The following is a 20,738-nucleotide window of genomic DNA, read 5'->3' on the forward strand; positions in this document are numbered from 1 at the left end:
GGAAGTTATTCTGAGTTTAATCAGATTTTGAATAAGTGGTTGTCCCCAATTTTCTGATTTGGCAATGACATTCGGTGTCATTCTCATAGACATTACATACAATCGATACATTACGTGCCTAAGATGAGCGAACCCGAAATAACCAAACGCGTTCGTTTTAACCTTGACGGTAAGTGCTGTTTTTTCCACCGTAGGATAGAAAACTAGAAAACCAGTCGTATATACAATGTCTCGCAGACGAGAGAGTAGGCCTACAGGTAATGTAAAATGTAAGGTAATGTAATGTAAAACGGTGTGCAATATTCTATAGCATAGATATACTGTCAAAATGAAACTTACCCTTCAAACTTTCATTTTTTTACTCGTCAAAACTAAACATCATATTTACCAGTAAATTCTACGTAAAATGCTCGTCAAAACATCATCTGATCTTGGATATACTGTCAAAACAAAAAAAACGACCGACCCCTATCAAACCAGACTACTTTTCAGCCAACACTAACTACGAAGTTTCTGATTCTCAACACTATGAAAATGAAAATGGCGAGGAAAGGGTAAGTTACGTTCCCTCAACAGCAGAAATCATGCGTCGTTAACAAGTTCAGATTTTCAATCCATATTTCATAGGATAAACCATGGCTTAAACAGGATACCAAGTGTTGGTTACTGGGAATGTTATTCATTACATTATTATGCGTCGTTATTACTTACTTAGGTAACAAGAATATTTAAGTTTGAATAAGTCTCTGAGAGCTCAATTAGTTTTAGAAATCTACGCGGTCCCCTCGTTTTTAGGCAATGCCAGGGGATGGTACGCCCCGTCTGGTTTCATACACAATATCAGCGTGACGTCACAGGAACGATTTCTTCCCGAACCTGAAGTAGACGAACCTGGAGTTCATGGCAGGTGAGTCGTAAATATCTCGAGAACGAATTTTTTCTAATTGTTTGAAAAGATTGGTCCACACCTAGATCCACGTCCCATGCGATATCAATAATTTGGAGTTTGTTAAGCAGGTCAACTTACTGATAAGATAGCCAAGCCTATCAACATTTGATGAATTTTGACAACATTGCACATTATATTCATTCCGAATTGCACCACCTATTTTTGTCAAAACAGTTACACGGAGGTCCATCGGGCCTGCAGGAGATGTTTGAAAGATGTGTTGTTTAGCTGTTTCTCTTTTGCTTAATTCAATGCTGGTATCATCATAAGCTTCCAGTTAACATTCACATACATATCATCTGCAGGACTGGACAAGGTCGAGTATCCCGTTGGTATTACTGGAAGTTACCTCCGGATAGGGTCACTGTTTACACGCGACTTTTTGTCTGGGTTTGTTACTTCTCACATCAGATCTTCATATGGGGAGTGATCTACATGGCGCAAGCGAATAAAGTACGTTTCAAATTCAGTGGGTATCATTCAAATCCATCGCGTTTTACTGCAATTCCCTACAATAATCATGGACGTATAAACTAGATAACATCTCTCTGGAACTGGGATTGTTTTACATTTCATTGATAGATGCCTAGATATAGCCACAAGCTGAATATTTACAACTGGCTTGCGTTCGGAGGGAACATATTCTTCCATTTGTTACATCTATTGCAAACCCACGTCACATACGATGCACTAGCACAAGATGTTGCTATTACAAGTTCACAAGGTATAAACTTTATACAGGATTTACACTCGGAAATAATTTCATTGTTAGCTCAGGCATTGAGGGTGGTTGTGGTGGTGACTGTTACCTCCTCCAAAGTGAAATTATTTGACCAGAATTTACTGAATTACGTGACATGGACAACAAAAATCCAGGAATGGGGCAATATGACATCGGTCACGCTAGTTTGTCAGTAACATCGTTCCAACCATAAGAAAACTTAAGAATCCTAACTTGCTTAAATACTTCTGAATTACCACTCAAATAAACGAAATCGCTGATAATTACAGGTTCGGCGATTATGCTTTTGGCGTATTGCTCATTGATAGACTATCGGGATCGTGGCATTCTGTTCGGATGGCCATCTCGCCGAAAACACAGGGCCATTTCTTCGCAACAACCGAAACTATCCGACGAGCCGATGTATATTGTGAGGAAATACCACAGTTACGCGTTCGCCTGGGCAGCGATTTACACATTTTGGTACCACCCGATGGAAAACACGCTCGGACACATTTTAGGATTCTTGCACACGTGGATGATCTTACTTCAAGGTAAAATCTTTTACCGTGGCAAAATCATGGCGTTAACACGTAAATCGATAAATAATGGGGACAATCCCTATTCTAAGATCAAAATTATAAGTTATTTTTCTACAAAAATATCCGACAAAATATGTAAAATATGACTCCAGCAGGCATTTATTACTGATATATGATTTCAAATGTTAAAATCGATAAGGAATAAATGAATATGCTATATTTAAAAAAAGACACGTAAACCGAATCCTTCAAACTAACTCGCCCGAGCAAAAATCTCTTTTCATCAACCGCAGGGAGCTTGATGTACACGAAATTTCATCTTCACAAGTGGTGGCGATTCGTTCTGGAAGCGTGGGTCACTCTACACGGAGGAGTTGTGGCGTTCCAAGTCGGCGGTAGTGTTGTGATATGGCCGATGTTCTTGACTGGATTTCTAATGATGATTGGCCTAACGCAGGTATATCGAATTAACACATTTTTGCTTAGAAATCAGGGTCCTTACGGATCAGTCATTCCTTGGATATAAGGAGTTTTCAACGAGTTTCAAAGGAGAAAATTTCAAATTTCGAGGAAGCATCTTCATCACTTTCATATCCCAATTACAATAGACTCCTCCTTAATTGGTACTTGTTAACTCGGTAAACCATCAATTTGGTGGTTTTGTTAGCAAATGTTCATCCTTAGCACGACCAAAACTAGGTCCCAGCTGTATTGCTTAAAAGTCCGACGCACACGGAACCGAAAAAAACGGTTACGATGTTTTTCTTTATGCCGTGTGCGGGGAGGCAAAACAAAAAACGCCGAACTGAAAAACGTTTTTCACGAGCAAAACACATGTTTTCAGTTTCGGCGAAACAAATGTTTTGCGGTGTGCGTTGGGCTTAAGGCTACTGTGCAACTAAAAACTATAAAAAAATTAATTGCCTATTTTTCAAAATCGAAGGAGTTTTGGTCATTTCTAAGTACCTTGATAAGCATTTTCCATTTCAAAGGAATCAAAGAGTCGTAGGGAACCTGGAAATGATAAACACACTTAACTTTTTATTTCATTCATTCTTACTATCATATTCACAAGCAATCGGGACGCTTCCGTTTTGCTTGACATTCGTTTTTACAATTTCAGATATTCACGTTCAATTTCTGGAAAAAGATAAGAACGCGATGGCGGTTCGTACCACTGACTCTCGCGTTGTTGGTAGCATACGGAATATATTCAATACCAGACGATAAGGGACGCACCATCGAACGCATGTACCAAATGATGTTCATCCCGATGGCATCATTTTTTACGACAATATTCAGCTACGCATTTTTCTGCGTATGTTTAAAATTAGAGAAAATGCTGGCGAAATTATTCAAACCAGCAAATCATTCTAGACTATACCGGACCTGTAAACAGGCCTTTTGCGGCCATGCTGCTTTTGCAGTTTTGTTCGGCTTCGTTTCAGCTGGTATCCTCGTAGAACAAATAGATATAAAATTAGAAGTATTTGTCCTAATGTATTTTCTAAGTACTTTGTACAGTTTAGGCTTCGTTGTTTTTGCGATGTTTATGAGAAATCACATACCTTTAGATATACCTTAGGTTGAAAAATTTGGCAAAAATCAAGACCGGGTGCTGGTTCCATAGTCAGACTTAGAGACTTAAGACCAGCGTAAGACCATCTTAGTTCAATAGCCAATCTAAGAACTTAAGACCAGTCTTAAGATTTAAAGCCATTTTTGGACTTAAGTCTCGATTATGTAACCAAGCCCACGGTCCAGTTTCAAAATTTGAGCTAATCTTTTTCTTGAAAATGGACTCCTTTCTATCTTGAATTTTCAGTTATCTGAACTACCCATTTAAATCTTAATAACTCTACAACTGTGAAACTCTAATCAAAGTAACCACACTGCTATGTACCTAAACGACTCAATAAACGCGAACATAACAATGAAACACGGTGTACTCATGATGTTTGATCTTTGGTGATCTTTATTTACTTTTTGTTGTCGTTCGCACAACTTATCGATAAGAGACACACGAATATAAATCCTCGATTTTCTCGTGTAAGAAATATCACTTTTAAATGCGCTTCTCGACCTCCAGTACTCAACTTTTTGGCTAGTTCTTCAATTCAGAGTATGACGGAGTGCTTTTGAAGTCTTTCGCTTAATGTCACATTAACAACGAAATAATGTAATCGATCATCAAGTACCGGACATTTCCGTATTTTCCGGTTCGCTTTTGGTTATACGCAAAGAATCCAATTCGTTCGAGACCTCATCTACCATGATCGGCGGTGTATTATCCTTATTGTCTATTTCGTGGTTAGAATTTGTTTCTGGCACCAATGTTTTCAACCTATCCAAGCAGATTTTAGCCACATCGTCCGGATTATGCTACAATGAAGAAACAAAGCCGTTGGACAAATCAATATTTGCTGCAACAAAAACTTCTTAAGGGCCCAGGGACACCATGCCAACTTTGGAAGTGGTGCTGAAATGCTAGACAATTGGACAATATCTAATGCCCCTCACAAAGGTATACCGGTACATTAAAACAAATGCTGTTGAAACTCTGCATAATCGTAGAACATGTCATGGTCTCAACTTAGCAATCGATTGTGGTTGCAATCATTGATTTTTTATCCTGTTGATGACCTTTGCATTTGTAATCAATGTTCGATTTACTCAAAATGATTGAAACTTACATCTAGCATGTCATACTTTACCTGTAAGATATGCAAACCACATTGCGATAAAACTGCCAACTCTTCCAGGCCGTCGCAAGTTAAATCCAACTTGTCGATAGCTAGCAGAGGATAAGCGAAGCTTCTTCGACCTATCAACGCATATTCACCGTCTAGTTTGTTCGGCAGAAAACTACTAAGATCCGCGTGAAGAGAAGAGTCCAGTTCTTTATCTGAATCGTCTGTATTTTTCTTTGACACTAGTTGTTGCTGTTGCCTTTGTTTCATCTCTTCAGGAAGGAAATGTCGATAAATCAGTAGTTCCTACAAAATAACGACGACTACAGACAGTCAAGCAAACCCGCTTGATCCGGAAAGAGTTTTATTTGAATTATAGGTTAAGATATTCAATTTTAATCGAAAATAAACTAATAAATGGCTGGCAATAGTAGATCGCTGTGCCTTCCAAGCACTGATCGACACTTAAAACACATTTGAAAGGGCATGTGTAGAAAATATCATTTTTAAATAACTTTTGGTGAAATCGCAGATGATATATAATATCATATATAGCAACTTACCTGTCCATACGTTCCGAGGATGATTTCGTTGTGACCGTCGAAGTTGAGATCGGCTACGCATGCGCACAAAACGCAATCATAATCGTTGCTTTCTGGTAAGACTATCTGGTTCGACAAGTGAAGACCATTTTCTAAGACACTCCTAGGATACAAATGAGATGCATATAGGACAATATTACTAAATGCTTAAATTTTATTTTCAAAGATTAGAATCCGAGGTATGCTGAATTACAAATCGACTAGCCTTGTGTGATTTTGAAAAGCAACATTCTAACTAGAACGTTTTTTACCTGTATACAACTGTGACCTCTAATGCACCGCATACTAACAAATGGTAATCGGGATTCATTGTGTCCTTCTCTTTTTCAACTATGGATTCCTTTTCAGATTCGGGAGCTTCATCCTCTGCCAAAGATATACACATCTGACTGAGCATGACTTAGACCTAATAACTAGTTCACTTTGGTCTTACCGGTATTAGGAAATCAGATCGTCTAAAGGTTTTTAATGCTAATTTCTTCACATAAGGAGCTACCAGGCCAAGAATATATATACACAAACATATACTTACCAGAATCTTCCGTACTGGTGCATAAATGTGCAACACTGCCAGGACAGCTTACTTTTGTGTGGAATTCAAATAACTTAATCGAAGTTATCGGACTGTCGTGTTGAATTGACCATTGATTTATAATGTCTGAAAAGAATTATAAAACTTGAGTCAATTCATACTTTTTGCTGTAGGCCTATAGATGAATATCACTAAAAGCCTATGAAGGGAAGGAAAGTAAACTGGTTTCCAGATAGATCATCTTTACCTTTATTGACTGCATTGACGTGAACTAAACGTACGTAGCCATCTTGACATCCCATCGCGGTAAGCCTTTGCTTGCCAGCATCTACATACCGAATATCGATCCATATAACGCTAAGTAAGATACAACATACAACTTCTTGGTCACGTATCAGCCGCGTAATACCTACATTCATTCCACCAAATAACACAATTACCTGAGACTTACTTGCTTGGCAAATTTGCGAATTCGGGAAAGAAGCGATCTACAGGATGTTCACCGAATATATGCAGAAATATGTCCTACAAATGATGTAAATATGGTTCAAGCAGCAGAACGGCATACACAGCATTCAAGAATAATTTAAAGCTAAACATTACAGGCCTACAAAAACATATCTTTATTTTTTTTCATTACCCCAGTATTTGACTATTGTAGACTGACCTCTCTAAACAAATGCACTTTTTTATCATTTCCACTCAAAAGGAACACAATTTCCTTCGAATCGTCGCATATTAATCTATGAAGAACAAAAAGACCGTTGTAGCATTTAGAACAAAAAAAACCATTATTTCACAGTCAGCTGTTTAAAGTTGCTACCAATGTTCAAACAAACGTACTTACTCAGCGTGATAAAGTTGAAATGGAATAAACTGCAGTTCAAGATTAAAGCAACCCTCTACAAATAAAACAGCAAAGAATTAAGAAATCATATGGCGCCAAATTCAATAAAGATCATTAAATTTTCTTCAGACCAAGCAATTTAGATATGTTGAAGTCTTTCATAACATACGCGCGATACTGTCCAAGTCAAACTCAGTTTCTGGTTCCCATTCAGAATAGATATTCAGAAATTTACTTGGTTTCGTCTCATTATTCTGAAGGAAAAGTGTTTCAAATGAAATTTGTAACTTTGGCATTATTCAGAAGTGATATTTTAGCTACTTGTCTACAGACCTTGACAAAAGTGATTCCAATCACAACACCACTCTTATCCGCCTTTTTACTAAATGCATCGATGGATACAATTTCCGCATCACCTAGTTTGAAATAGAAATGTTGTTGTTAGTTAAATTCCGAACTGCTTACAAAACAACTAGTTTTTTTAATATTCAATCTTATTTTTCCGATCCAGTTAAGGAATAGCTGGGATATAAATAGGGTATGGTGGATAGATGGTAAATACAAGGGCGCAGCGGCCAAGTAGTTTAAGCCAGGTTTTTGGTGGCAGAGTTTTTTGGCCAAAGGTTGTTCTCTCAACTCCCCCATTTATTGCAAAAAATGAAACCTCCTACTCGTCAGTAGCTAGCCGTTGTCCCCGAACAAGCAGGGAACCCATACATCATCTGCTATTCATTCAGACTAGAAACCCCCCCCCCCCCCCCAAGGTGGCGAGAGACTATTGGTAGAGGTGGTACTCTGAGTGGGACGAGGGGTATAACAGGCAAAAATCAAATGGACTCCAAAAACGATGCTGTGGCAAAACGAAATGATTGACAACAAAAGCATACCGGGGATATATGTGAAGTGGGCATCCTTGGAGGCGAGTCCGAACGAATCGTCTTCGGGATTGTGCTCGATCGAAACGACTTTTCCGCGTAGACAGGCGACGAGAAGTTTCGACATGCTGTCGGGTAACGCTATATTCGTCAATCCATACACATTGCTTTGAGTAGGCAAGCTGCAGAAATGCGCTTCGTTCATTTTCGATGGCCTTCAAAATGTTTCAAATGTTCAAAAACTCAAACCCGGAAGTAAACCGGAAGTGCTAAAGAGGGTATGTTGAATAGCCGGTTAGGAATTGGAAACTGTCGTTTATCCTTTAGATTACAAAATCAACGATAATCTTTGTATCATTTTGATGGTATTCTATTCCAAATATATTTCTCATATTTGTTTTAAGAATTTGGTGAGATAATTTTGCGTTTTTCAGATTTGTCAATCCAGGAAATCCGGTCACAGTCCCGCACCGCGTCGATTCAACCTTTACAAAATGGCGGACACAACGAGCTCTTCTACCTCGGACGCGGTCGAAATGTCTTCGAATCCTGACGAATTTAAAAGAGTGAAGACGAAAAAGAGTAGAAAACGAAAGATAGATACAAGCGAAGATACCGAACCAGCCATGGATACCACAGAATTACCCCCGAAACGTCCGTCATTTCCACAAATCAGTGGCGAAAAATTGAAGGTGAATTTACTTCCGGGTTTTGGAACCACATGTTTTCTAAATTTTAGTAGCATTGTTTGTTTACGTTTACCTTGGATCTTCGGATCTTGGCTTTCTAAGACTTTGCCTATTGAATTGTCTATTTAACCACAGGATAGAACGGCCTTTGAATTGTAGCCCACACGTCAAATAACTCTGTTCAGTCTTTGGTTCCATTCATTATTTGAAGTGTGGTGCCAGGCAGAGTAGAGTAAGTTGGGGGTCGTGGTCACACTTGGATTCTGGAACTGCATTTGCAATTGTGAAATCAAAGCTAATCTGTCAACTTGCCTAAGTTTTTATCAGATAAATCGTCAAATTACTTTAAGTCATTATTTTTGAGTTCCTTTGCCGTTTGGGTATTTCCAATTCAATTTCCTAAGTTTCGGATCAGATAGATCAACTTGAAAAAATGAGATCATCCCAGCTATGATTATTAAGTTTGACTGCATGTTCATGTATACGAATTCATATGTCTGTCTCTGGACAGAAAAGATAACATGTTAATTAGCAAAAAAAATATGTATGCCTGTTTATTATTTTCTAGTCTGGAAAAACGGGCACTCAGAAGGTTCCAGTACCCGCGCATCGATACACACCGCTGAAAGAGAATTGGCTGAAAATATTTACACCGATAGTCGAGCATTTACACCTTCAAATCCGCTTCAATCTGAAAACTAGAAATGTCGAACTAAAGGTAGACATCGATTTCATCGAAACCCACTTTATCCGAATTATTACGCCCAATAGTCAAAAGCATTCCATCTTGAGCTTAGCTTGACTGCTTGTTGATTAGGAAATGATTTTTGATGTCTTTCAGACGTGTAAAGAAACTACTGACATCGGTGCGTTGCAAAAAGGTGCCGATTTTGTAAAAGCCTTCACGTTAGGTTTCGAAGTAGACGACTCTTTAGCCTTGGTTCGATTGGATGATCTTTATCTGGAATCGTTTCAAGTCACAGATGGTAAGACTAGGAGAGTATTTCCTAACTAACCCCTTAAAGGATGGGCGGAATCTTTTTAAGGACGTGAAAAACATGAATTTTGTGCAATTATTTGAAACCCTGGGAAAATGGGAACCACAAAAAATTTGAATCTTTAAAGGGTTAAGATACCACTTGCCTCGGTGTTTAAGTTGAGTAGGACAATTTCAAACGTTTTGTTTGGGGGCAGGCCATAATGCGAGACAACCGGAGCCACTGCATCTGTTTCTTGTACAGGCTTAAACTCAATTATTTGTGAACTACAGTAGAACAGCTTTAAGTCGTAAAATCAACCGAAATTCCAAGGTCCCGATTTTTTCAGTTCATTTTCCTATCAAAATCTGTCTCAAAGTCAGATTCAAGAAGTCGGAAATTTGACTAGGTCGGCTAGAATATATGTTCTGAAAGTTTCAAAGCAATGCATTTTTAGCCCACTTGGGACTTTAGTCCCAGCGGGCTATTGCGTTCACTTTTCGTCCGTCGTCCGCCGGAATCCAGTTATTTTGGGAAGTTTTTAAGACGCTTCAAGGTAATGTCTTGATATTTGGGTTACACATGTATCTACCCTAGACACATCTTCAGCCCAAAAACTGGCCCTGTCAGATTCAAGATGGCCGAATTCTGAGTCCTGTAGCTTCCTACTGGTTTGCCATTTCTCATTACAATTTGTGATGGGTATTCTTTGGAAAGGGATGTTTTATACCTGAGACATGTATTTTTCATTAGCCAATTATGACGCAATTGGCGGCCATCTTGGTGTCACAAGTACTCATTCGTAAGTGGGAAAAAGTTTTTCCACATTATATTGATACCTAAGTATATTTTGCTACCACAATCAATTAGAAAGTTGTAGCTCATAACGTGTTCTATGATTGTGGTGAGTTTCAAGGTAATTGGATTTCGTATATGGCCACCAGGGGCGTTGAATAATACAATATCTTAGCATTTCTTTATTATATTCGTACCTATGCATATTTTGTAACCACAATCAATTGGAAAGTTGTAGCTCATGACATCATCTATGATTGTTGCGAGTTTTAAGGACATAAGTTTTTCTATATGGTCACCAGGGGGCGTTGAATAGTAGAATAACTTAGTATTTCCTTATTATATTGGTACCTAGGCATATTTTGTTACCATGATCAATTGCAAAGTTGTAGTTTATGACATGTTCTATGATTGCGGTGAGTTTCGAGGTCATTGGGTTTTGAATATGGTCTCCAGGGGGCGTTGAATAGTAGAATTACTTAGTATTCTCTAAGTCAGTCGTCTAATTTCAGTTCTTTTTAAAAAGATCGTCACCGGCGCGCATCGTATGTTTACAATAGTAGTCGGCTATATAATAGAGTATTGATCCCGTGTCACTCATTTGTTGGGGTTAGGGTCGTAATCTGTAGCTAACTCGGGTTTTTCGTAGAAAACCCCCAAAATCCAACTTACTCATAATCAGAATTTTTCTAAGTCGGACATTTTACCGTGGTCCCAACGTGTCCGACTTACACCAGTTCTCTTGTATGAAAGAATTATCGTAGCATTCTTAGTCTCCTTCTCCATAATTGTAATGCCCTACCTACCCAAGGGTCTACTTACTCTAACACATTCCTTATCTGTAATTCCGCTGCAGTGTGCCTGGACTAAATAATGTCTAAATAACTGAATCCAGATAGAAATACATGTAGGTGTTGCTATTGAAAAATATCCTTTTTACGACTCATAATACCAGCAGTTAGGTGCACATGCATGCAACTGGGCCCTCAAGATCAAATTATGATGTTGGCTCGTGTATCTTTTGTATGGCGTTGATAATTCTGCTCAGCATGATAACTGAATGGCATGTGTAATCATTCTTTCAGTGAAACCATTAAAAGGTGATCATTTAGCTCGGGCGATCGGACGAATAGCTGGAAAAAATGGAAAAACCAAGTTTACGATAGAAAACGTTAGCAAAACACGTATTGTGTTAGCCGACTCGTAAGTACCTATACTAAAAAAAATGCAAAAATGATTTCTTTATTTATTGAATAACAGTACGTTCAAAGTTTTAATTTTCCATTTGCAGAAAAGTACACATCTTAGGATCTTACCAGAACATAAGAGTAGCCAGAACAGCAGTGTGTAATTTAATATTAGGTGTGTAATTTTTTGCTGTCATATCTTTTTGTCATGTCTAATACTTTGATTCAGTTGTCGTGATTTGAGAGATTTTAATACTTTCTGCGTATCTTATTTGTAGGAAGTCCTCCATCGAAAGTTTATGGTAATCTACGAACTGTTGCTGCCCGATCCTCTGAAAGATTTTAATTTGTTCGTTTTTTTTTTTGTTTGATAATAAAATTATTATAGAAAGGAAATTAGTCATTTTCTTATTCATTTCGGAACTTTTTAACTTCAAAATCCGAGGTTTTTTATGACCCATACGACTCCTTGATTCCTTCTAAACGGAAAATGCTTTTTAAGGTGCTTGAAACTCCTTTGATTTGAGCAAAATGCCAGGAGCTCCTTCAAAACAGCTTCAATCTAGAAAATTGGACAATTCGAAATTTTTGTAGTTGTACGGTTAACTGCGTCTAGATCTGTACAGTCTGGATTTGGTTTTACTCAACCAAGTTAACCGGTTGTCTTAAGATGATAGAAATGTGCTTACAAATTCGCCGAATTAAAATGGTTTACCTAGCCATTTTTCCTCAAACAAGTTAGGAGATAAGTACAGGTTGTCAATAATTTGTAGGAGAACCCGTAACGACGACTGGCATTCAGACTGGTTTACCGAGATAAACTACTGATTTAGGTGGCGCCTACTGTAAATGGGATATGAAAGTGATGCAGGCGCTTCCTCGAAATTTGAAATTTTCTCGTACATCCAGGATGATTGATCTGTAGGGATTCTGTGTCCGTACACGGTGACAACCAGCACGTAATGCGTTAACGTATTTCAGTTGCAGCTGTATTAGATCTGAAGAGAGCATGTGTCCTGTACATCCGTCTGCATGTAATATAATAGGAAACACATTGTCATAAGCTAAATAAAAAACGAATGTGATGTGTATATGGTCTGCATACAAGAGACGTCAGTATATCGAACATAATGCTTTCATCCCAGTGGCAATGTTGACACGGCATACGTTGCGTAAGTCGGAACTTTTTGGGACCAAGAAAGATCCTCTGACTTAAAGAAAAAGTCAGACTTTAAATAAGTCAGCCTCTTCCGAAAACAAAGACTTGAGAATTAATTTCTGTAAAACGGAAAATTAAATCAACATCTACAAGAAATAATTCAAAAACACTGAAATATTTCTTTTGTAAATTTCTTTTCTAATACACTAACCACAACTAGAATAACGACTTTTGACATGTATCGTCGATTACAAGCCAGGAACAAGGAAGGGAAGAAATCAAACTGTAATTGGATGCCCTCCGACCTTCGGTGAGTGATTTTAACTGATTTGTGGGGACCAAGAAAAGTACTACGAGATCGGCGAGTTTCCGACTTATGCAATCCGACTTTGGATGAATTCCATTGAAAAAGGGAAGAAAAATTCAGGACAATCAACATTATCCATTCTCGCCGATCCGACTTACGCAATGTTAAGGCAACTGAATCTTAGGTTTTGTGGAATGCCATTATTTCTCTACCGAGGCAGGGAATCACGAAGGAAATCACGCTTTCCCCGGAACGTAGACCACAGTCACGAAGATTTGTGATGAAGTCACGATGTTCAGCAAATGAAAGAATAAAAAAAGTCAGTTTCCTGACATTCTGTAATTTATTTCCTTACATAAGTTCAATGCTGCCCGATACCCCTACTGAGATTCTACTTATTTCATCGCTATAGGCCACATCATGGACATTATTACCGGTATTCTAATCAAACCACAGAATCAATCGAAGATGTACATAAAGAATGTTGAATTTGAAATGTCGGCATTGATTTTTGGCGGACCAGAAATTCTTCAAAGTGGTACCCAAATAATTTTTTTCATATTTTTCGGCCCAGTTCCTTAGACTACCTATTGTATAGAAAAAAATATATTATTAATATATTTATTTACACTTTTTGGTGACCGGTAGTTGTCAAAATATGTCATTCATCTCCATGAATTCTCAAATGGTAATAACTGATAGATACCCAAAATAACAGCTCCAATTTGATTTATGTAAGATATGTATTTGAAGAGTAAAACAAAAAAAAAACTGGAATGATTTCTCTCTGCTAAGTCAACAGAAGATCAGAGACTCTCTTAAACCTGTCCCTGGTGTACATCCCGGAGATGATTTGATTTCTACTGAAACGGGTTTCGCAAGAGTTAGATATTCAATTATTCGACGATTTTCCCCGAATGAACACTAGGATTATGTATGCACACCTGGTCAATGCGCAGGGCCCAGTTCCACAGTTCGGAGTTAAAATTTGACCCTGAGTTAACTCATTGAAAATGAACTAATTTCAATTCAGAGTTAACTCTAACTCACAACTGTGGAACTGGGTCCTGATTTACAGACTTATTAAGGCCTGAATCAATCTATGTAACAGTGTAGTTGGGACCATACTGTTTTACTAAAATAACATATGTATGTATGTCCAGAGGCTAGTGGTGCAGTCGAAGACTCAAGCTACTTTTCGTTCCAATAAATAATACTCAATCTAACAATATATCTAGAACAGTTTTATATCAAGAGTCATACGATTTACGTTTATGTGTAGGCCTATACATATTCAAACATTCAGTTAACATATAAGTACTAAAAATAAATATTTCAACAACAAACTCCTTAACAGATATACAATGAAATCGCTATCATTAATCGAGTTTTTATTCTATCACAGAAAATTTGACTAAAGGCGTAAAGTGTTGTAGAAGGAGGAACGATATTCAACGTAAATATTACGAACCCACACAATGTAGGCTTATAGTATTCCGATATAACATTGTCACATTGTGTAATGTAAATAAACACATATATATGACAGTAACAACGACTAGGCTATATGTACTTAAAACAGTTCCGCAACTATTAATTAATGCCGAAAATGATTCCGTTAGATTAACAAGTGCGTCGGGTAACGGCTGTTAAAATAAAATATTTAGCAAACCTTCCAGAATGCATTAACGCGCGTCAAAACGAGAAAGCCCTTTTAGAGGCATTGCTGAAAAATTGCTTCTTGTGTGAGTGTTTGTTATACATGGCCTGAACAACCCGCAAAGTTGTACGTAACTCACGATTATTCATCGTAATTAAAATCAGTGCTCATTAGTAAGGATGTTTAGAAAACATATGTAATTAGAACTAAGTATCATTCTCAATTTAATGAATTATAAAAGAACATGGTTGAAATAGATTTAGAAATTCAGCTGCTGAGCGACGACTAGGCAAATATATTTCTGTCTACTCTATCCTCGCCATTCCAATAGTTCCTAGGGGTATAATGTCGACATATTGATTTCTTGAAATCTATAGGCTGTCGTTATCGATATTGTCTTCTTGGTGCCAGGTGTACGTTATTTACTAGAATTATTATAATGCGGTTTTCAGAAACAATTTCCTATTCAGCGATATGGCTACATTTCATTTCACGCATTGCCTGTAAGCTCTACTAGAAAAGCTAATGTATTGAAATTCTCCATGCACCAACTACAATTACGACAACGAAAATGTCCCTTCATCTTGCCGTTTCCTTGGATATACTCCGTATACTCCAAGCTGTTTTCAAATTTTCGGCGTCCACTGCATCCAGTTCAATACGTGTGGGTTAAGTATTAAATAAGACACGGACTAAGTTATCATTGTATCGCGGACAGTAAACTGCGTCCAAATGATAACAAATTCCAGTAGAACTAGTTTTCAACTGATGAGTATATTTTCAATCAGATGTCGGTTACATTTCTGATTCGATACACATTTCCAGTTGATCCACTGAGAGTCAGGAGTGAATTGAATCTTATACAACGATTTTTTCTTTCTTATTTTTGCCGTATTATCATCGATCTTTGATGAAGTCAAGGTTTTTTATGATGATTATACGTCACAGAGTCACAGAGGCAGTGGTATTCGCAATGGCAGTGAGTGGCCAAAATGGGGTTGAAAATGTTCAATAAACAAATATATGGTAATCTATATGTGACTATTACCATCAACTAATGACACTTGTACACAAAATAAAACAAATAGCTAAAAATCTCAATTAACCACATGATCACCCGTTCAACTATAAATAAGCCAATAAGTAACGAAATTGTAAAGATATGGAATATGCATAGAATATCTAACGTTAATGGTTTGAACCCAGAATCAACTATTTCCAATTACTAAACTAGACTAAACTGCTTAATATAGTCAAAATACGTCAATGTGAAACTATACGTACTTGGCATTTTTGTAATGTGGTATGAATGACCGAATCACCGAATGTCTCTAGTTAGCAGCGTATAATCTACTTAATTATTACTTTTTTGATTGATAAAACGAGACAGCTTAAAACAACATCGCGAACAAGAAAAATATCTGTCACAGCATCGACACAGTTCCGAATTAGGTTCGACTTTGTCTATCTAGTATTTTCACGCGGCCACGCCCTAATTCAAACCTATGCAGCGGCCTGAATCCCTGAGCCTATGTTCACGAAGCGGATTTATCTAATTTGATGATATCTTGAAATCAAAATCTGAAATTGAAGCTTCGCTTAATTTCCCTTTCGTGGAACAGGGGTCCACGTGTTAGATTTCTTCGTTCTCATGCACATATACGACCATCTCAAATCATTTTAAAGTAACTAGTAACCGTTTAGACATCTACACAACAAAAACATTGACATTGTGTTATCATATTGGTGAAAGTTGTTCTGAAACGTGTCATTTCTCCGGTACGATTTGACCGTTGCTGTATTCCTCGTCGTACTGTTGATACGACGTGTTCATATCGTTTGGAACTCCCGGTTTCGGTTCCGGGGCAGCGTCTTGAGGTTTTATGTCACCGTTTTCGCCGGGATCGGTCGGCTGAGTGACTTCGTGTTTAATGAGGCTCACCTGCGGACTGGACACTTCCATGTAGCTGGCGTGCCGATGCGTTTTCTTCGTGCATCGGCAATATTTGAACGATTTCACGAAGTAAAGCATCGCCGCAACCAGCATGAATACTCCTGAATAAGATAATAACAAACCAGTACTGTACAGCAGAAGGACAAAACAATAACTTGTGGCATCTAAAAAGGGGTTTAAAAATTTATGTTTTCATTTTCCTCAAAGATAAAGCGGGCTATAAGGCTAAAAATGATACCTTGTTTCTCCTTAACGGCTGGGTCACTGTGTAAATCGCAATAATAAAATTTGTAATAAGTTCATTTTTACAGCTGCCTGGTCTGTTACATGTAATTAGCTTGATCAGGATTTTAAAAAAAAGTAATGTACAGGGTAGATAGGCGGCCGGCCGGGTCAACCTTTAAGCCCAGGAGAAAGGAGAAACAAGGTATCAGCCTTTAGTCAGTTTATTTGACCATGGGCTCTTAAGCGAATCGTTTTTGAGTCCATGGTAGTGATCTTTTAACCGGAGACTTTATTACTCTCGGCTAGAGACGCTACAAAGTGTGGTCTATATACATTTCCGAACTAATTGCACAGCATGAAATAAATAATTAATACAATGATTGTATTGTGATTGTATAGATTGTGTAGGTTTTGCTTACCGCATATCACTCCCAGGAGGACAGTTTTTATAAAACACGGAATGGCGGCCGCTGTGTAAATGATAGTTTTTCTCCAATTATCGAGCCAGAGAATGCACTTCCAAAGACAACAACAACAGCCACGATCCCTTCATGAATAAAATTTAGAAATGCTATCATTTTAATGTGGAATTTGATTGCATATACATATTTTGCGATGTAATCTCCAAACCGCTTGATTCAAAAGAAAATGAATCATCCAGACGATCATTAGTTGGCCTCTCAGATTGCGGGCTTGGGAGGTTCCTCTAACGTTTGTAAATTCATCACTCTGGTGGTTAAACCCTTAAACTTCAGGGCCGTAATATTTTTGGGGGGAGGGGCAGAAAAGCCCAAAGAAGGGTAGTTCTATTGTATATAACAATAATGTTTGCAAAAATGGCACTTTTCAAAAATTTCTGGGGGCAACTGCTTCACTTGCTAGGTACGGCCCTGACCTTAAAATCGAACAGAAATTAACCAGTGGTTTATAACAAAATCAATTCTTGATTTGTTTTTTGCACCGATCGAAGACTTTTTTTAAAACGTTCAACGCATTGTTTTTATATTAATCTGGCTCTAATCATTCACTGCCTGTCTCTCGTCGATTGCAATTCAACAGCATCAACAAACGGCTTTCGGATTTCATTATGAATTTCTATTGCAACAGCTGCAAACGATTGAACATATACTCGATAGCTGCAATCGATTGATTCTAGAATTGTTAGTGTGCACAGTCGTTTATTAGAAATCTATAACTAATACACCGTGGATTTTTCTAAGCTTATATCACGTCCAGTTCGCAATCAATTTACGAAACCAAATTGTTGACGCTATTCTAAATTGTAAGCTGTTCCATTAGACAACTAAAACACCGACGATCATATCGAGCTAAAACGGACGTGTCGTTCCTTTAGATGATCGGAGGCGATTTAAACCAATTGGTTGACGGAATAAGCCGGGCGTCCACCTTTTCCCCATTGTTTAATGCAGTAAAATATCTAATTTCTATCAAAGGAAAGGTTTGATACCATAGCCAAGTATGTTTCAACTATTGTTTGATAATTTTCGTTCAGGAAACAATCCCTATATTCCTTTGTATTACAAATATATGAATTACTTGCATATGATTTGTGGCACATTCGACCATGAGAGTTTGATCCATAATGCAAAAATAATCTATTCAAAATATATGCCATGATCTAATCGGAATATGCGTACTTTATTACCATACTTACTCGGGACAACAAATGCACTTGTCGATCAACCATATTAATTCGAGCAATGATGTGAGGATAGCTGCGCCTCTTAAAAAAAAAATTAAAAGCACAAGTTATACATGATTTCTAGATGGGGAAAAACGTGTACAGAACCCTTAACCGCTTTTAGACACTAAGAACTGAACTGCAAATGCTTTATAAGTACCCTTGTTAACATGTGTCCTGGTATACGTTGAATAAAAATTATGTTCATGTTCGAAATATTTTCGAGAGATTTCATATTTTTTCTTTGTTGGACACCTCGATCATCCAGGGTAGAGATTCGATGCATTAACGTAGCTAATGAACTCATTTTACGTGAAGTATCAAATCAAACCGATTACGTGCAATCTTGGAGTAATCATTTGATTAGAAATGATTACTAGGTGATTCCGGAATATTTCTATATTTTCATAAAAATTTTTAGTCATTAATTATGTGAAAATTTACATTTGCAGCTTATCACGACGGATACTGAGATCAAATGATCCTCCAATATGACGCTTAATTTCAGTACATCAATCCGCGAATTTTAAAGACAGAATTTGACTCTTCTAGCGTCAAATAATTGGAAATCAACACATTTCAAATGAAGAAAATTCATAACTTTTAACTGGTATAGTAAACCTTAGAATTGGGATAGTCGTGCTATGTTTCGCTTGAGAAAGACTTAACGCATAATTTCGCCCGAATAGAACAATCGAAAAGCACTACTTACAGCAAATACCAGCCTATAAATATATGACCCTTGTGAGCTTCTAATATCTTTATTGTCGATGCCCAGAGCGCTGCGAACGAAAAAATAATCGTCAACTTAATTTGATTGCTTGGTCGGTCGCATTTAACTAATTGCCTGTATGCATGTAATAGCATACCAATAGGCTGTATTACAACAAGTGCATATTACAGTGAAATATCACTGACACCAAAGATACATAAAGATCTTCTTTATGTCGGGGTGTGACCCCGGTCTCCTTTTTAAATCAAAGTACCGCATTTTTTGGTTCCAATCTTTCTCATAATGTAGAAATTTTATGAATATTTTGCCATTAAAGTTCCAGAAAACGCCGCTCTCAAGCTTCGAATTTCAAAAATTAATCTAAGAACATTTAAGCAATTTTAAGAATTCAGAAATGATGTATGGTATATATTTTATCAATTCTGATCCCCTTAGAAAATCCCCGTGACGCCCCTGATTTACTTATAATCGTAAACACACAATTTACCTGCCACCAAAACGACGCCCCACAATCGCGAAAATAAAGTGATGTATCTGAGGCAACACGGAGTATCTTCGTCCAATTCGATGAATCGGGTAACCCGTGGTTGATCCGGTGCTCTTTGGGCTAATGATGAGTCAGCTGTTGGTCGCATCGGACCAGGCGTCGTAGGCGAAGCCGGCGGGCTCTCCGCTCCCCTATCTGCCATATTTTTTGCGCGCTCTCAGCTTAATTCCTATCCGGTCTAACCCTTATCCGAAGTAAAATTCGATTGTAACACGCGTTCGGATGATCACTAAATTACATAGATTTTGTCGACATACATAATATAACATGCACTAATTTACATCGGAATTAACGAATTCCTAAACGATGTGTATATGAAATCGCTGCGTATACTAACTGTCCGGCTGGGACAATATGGTGAATAACATAATGTTTAGACGCGACGTAACGTATGTTTGCGCGACACACTCTATCAGTAATGGTGGCAGGGTACACACGTTCGCCCAAGCCGTCGCGCAAAAACCTAGTACTATAAATATAACTCATCATCGATTTGCGAATAAAGAACCGGTGTGTGTTGAATAACTGATGTTCACGGGATCCAAAGAGGAAGATTCACCGCGAACAGATGCTTTACAGAGCGATTGACTTCCTCCTAAAGTCTGGCGCCTGTTGCTCAACTAGGATTTCATTGTTGCCAGGCGTGGATCAGGGCTGGGTGCTTTATGTGCTAGAGAATTCGACCCTTGGAAAATTTCCCTTGTTATTTTTTCAGTAAGTTGAGTCACGGCCGCAAGGCTGGTATTTTTTAGGTGACCAAGCAGTAAAAACGCTGGACTGCTGAGACTAATTTTCCTAATTTTCTGGGGAAGGACCCCCCTCCTGAACATCGTTTCGAGAAAATATGCCAGCATGGGGAGTACCGGCCGCAACGACCCCGCCCATGTTTGGCAATTGCACGCCGTGTAGGAATGATTAATCGTGCCCATCCTACATGATCCTTCATTAGCTGAAACGAATTCAAATCGAATTAAAACCCTACATTAGCCATTTCGGAGCCATGCGCAATTGATCTATCTACATGTACTACAGAGTACAAAATTAT

At 37.9% G+C, this 20,738-nt stretch overlaps 4 protein-coding genes across 4 annotated transcripts; 2 read left to right on the forward strand and 2 right to left on the reverse strand.

Moving 5' to 3' along the window:
* The first annotated feature begins 11 nt into the window (after positions 1–11).
* Positions 12–4,120, forward strand: LOC141915221 (uncharacterized). The gene is made up of 9 exons (XM_074806685.1): positions 12–169; positions 493–554; positions 628–715; positions 796–907; positions 1,255–1,402; positions 1,532–1,673; positions 1,961–2,224; positions 2,506–2,669; positions 3,336–4,120. Exons 1-9 carry the CDS (start codon positions 124–126, stop codon positions 3,795–3,797), a joined length of 1,488 nt encoding a protein of 495 aa, XP_074662786.1. The 5' UTR covers positions 12–123; the 3' UTR covers positions 3,798–4,120.
* A 45-nt stretch (positions 4,121–4,165) lies between these two features.
* Positions 4,166–7,997, reverse strand: LOC141901674 (KICSTOR complex protein kaptin-like). The gene is made up of 12 exons (XM_074789087.1): positions 7,771–7,997; positions 7,217–7,299; positions 7,053–7,137; positions 6,884–6,938; positions 6,704–6,779; positions 6,488–6,561; positions 6,284–6,393; positions 6,037–6,162; positions 5,756–5,870; positions 5,466–5,607; positions 4,927–5,208; positions 4,166–4,594 (listed from the first exon to the last, which is right to left on the reverse strand). The coding sequence occupies exons 1-12, from the start codon at positions 7,961–7,963 to the stop codon at positions 4,403–4,405; spliced, it is 1,533 nt and encodes a 510-aa protein (XP_074645188.1). The 5' UTR covers positions 7,964–7,997; the 3' UTR covers positions 4,166–4,402.
* Positions 4,707–11,802, forward strand: LOC141914959 (RNA-binding protein PNO1-like). The gene is made up of 7 exons (XM_074806312.1): positions 4,707–4,736; positions 8,193–8,450; positions 9,016–9,165; positions 9,289–9,433; positions 11,305–11,422; positions 11,511–11,581; positions 11,685–11,802. Exons 1-7 carry the CDS (start codon positions 4,722–4,724, stop codon positions 11,750–11,752), a joined length of 825 nt encoding a protein of 274 aa, XP_074662413.1. The 5' UTR covers positions 4,707–4,721; the 3' UTR covers positions 11,753–11,802.
* Positions 11,803–15,720: 3,918 nt separating this feature from the next.
* On the reverse strand, positions 15,721–20,022 carry LOC141915131 (uncharacterized). The gene is made up of 5 exons (XM_074806546.1): positions 19,634–20,022; positions 19,126–19,195; positions 18,387–18,455; positions 17,131–17,258; positions 15,721–16,587 (listed from the first exon to the last, which is right to left on the reverse strand). The coding sequence occupies exons 1-5, from the start codon at positions 19,833–19,835 to the stop codon at positions 16,301–16,303; spliced, it is 756 nt and encodes a 251-aa protein (XP_074662647.1). The 5' UTR covers positions 19,836–20,022; the 3' UTR covers positions 15,721–16,300.
* Positions 20,023–20,738: the final 716 nt, after the last annotated feature.

Source organism: Tubulanus polymorphus, chromosome 1, assembly GCF_964204645.1.
Source record: "Tubulanus polymorphus chromosome 1, tnTubPoly1.2, whole genome shotgun sequence".
Taxonomy (NCBI): domain Eukaryota; kingdom Metazoa; phylum Nemertea; class Palaeonemertea; order Tubulaniformes; family Tubulanidae; genus Tubulanus; species Tubulanus polymorphus.

Excerpts from the sequence above, each read along its gene's own strand:
- LOC141915131 (XM_074806546.1), bottom strand. The coding sequence starts at position 19,835 with ATGGCAGATAGGGGAGCGGAGAGCCCGCCGGCTTCGCCTACGACGCCT. Across the intron at positions 18,456-19,125 it reads TTTATAGGCTGGTATTTGCT|AGGCGCAGCTATCCTCACAT; the intron begins GTAAGTAGTGCT and ends TTTTTTTTTAAG. Across the intron at positions 16,588-17,130 it reads CCTCCTGGGAGTGATATGCG|GAGTATTCATGCTGGTTGCG; the intron begins GTAAGCAAAACC and ends TATCTTATTCAG.
- LOC141914959 (XM_074806312.1), top strand. Across the intron at positions 9,434-11,304 it reads ATCGTTTCAAGTCACAGATG|TGAAACCATTAAAAGGTGAT; the intron begins GTAAGACTAGGA and ends TCATTCTTTCAG. Across the intron at positions 11,423-11,510 it reads CGTATTGTGTTAGCCGACTC|AAAAGTACACATCTTAGGAT; the intron begins GTAAGTACCTAT and ends TTCCATTTGCAG.
- LOC141915221 (XM_074806685.1), top strand. The coding sequence starts at position 124 with ATGAGCGAACCCGAAATAACCAAACGCGTTCGTTTTAACCTTGACG. Across the intron at positions 170-492 it reads CGTTCGTTTTAACCTTGACG|CCAACACTAACTACGAAGTT; the intron begins GTAAGTGCTGTT and ends ACTACTTTTCAG. Across the intron at positions 1,403-1,531 it reads ACATGGCGCAAGCGAATAAA|ATGCCTAGATATAGCCACAA; the intron begins GTACGTTTCAAA and ends TTTCATTGATAG.
- LOC141901674 (XM_074789087.1), bottom strand. The coding sequence starts at position 7,963 with ATGAACGAAGCGCATTTCTGCAGCTTGCCTACTCAAAGCAATGTGTAT. Across the intron at positions 6,939-7,052 it reads TGACTTGGACAGTATCGCGC|AGGGTTGCTTTAATCTTGAA; the intron begins GTATGTTATGAA and ends TTTTATTTGTAG. Across the intron at positions 4,595-4,926 it reads GTGGTTTGCATATCTTACAG|CATAATCCGGACGATGTGGC; the intron begins GTAAAGTATGAC and ends TCTTCATTGTAG.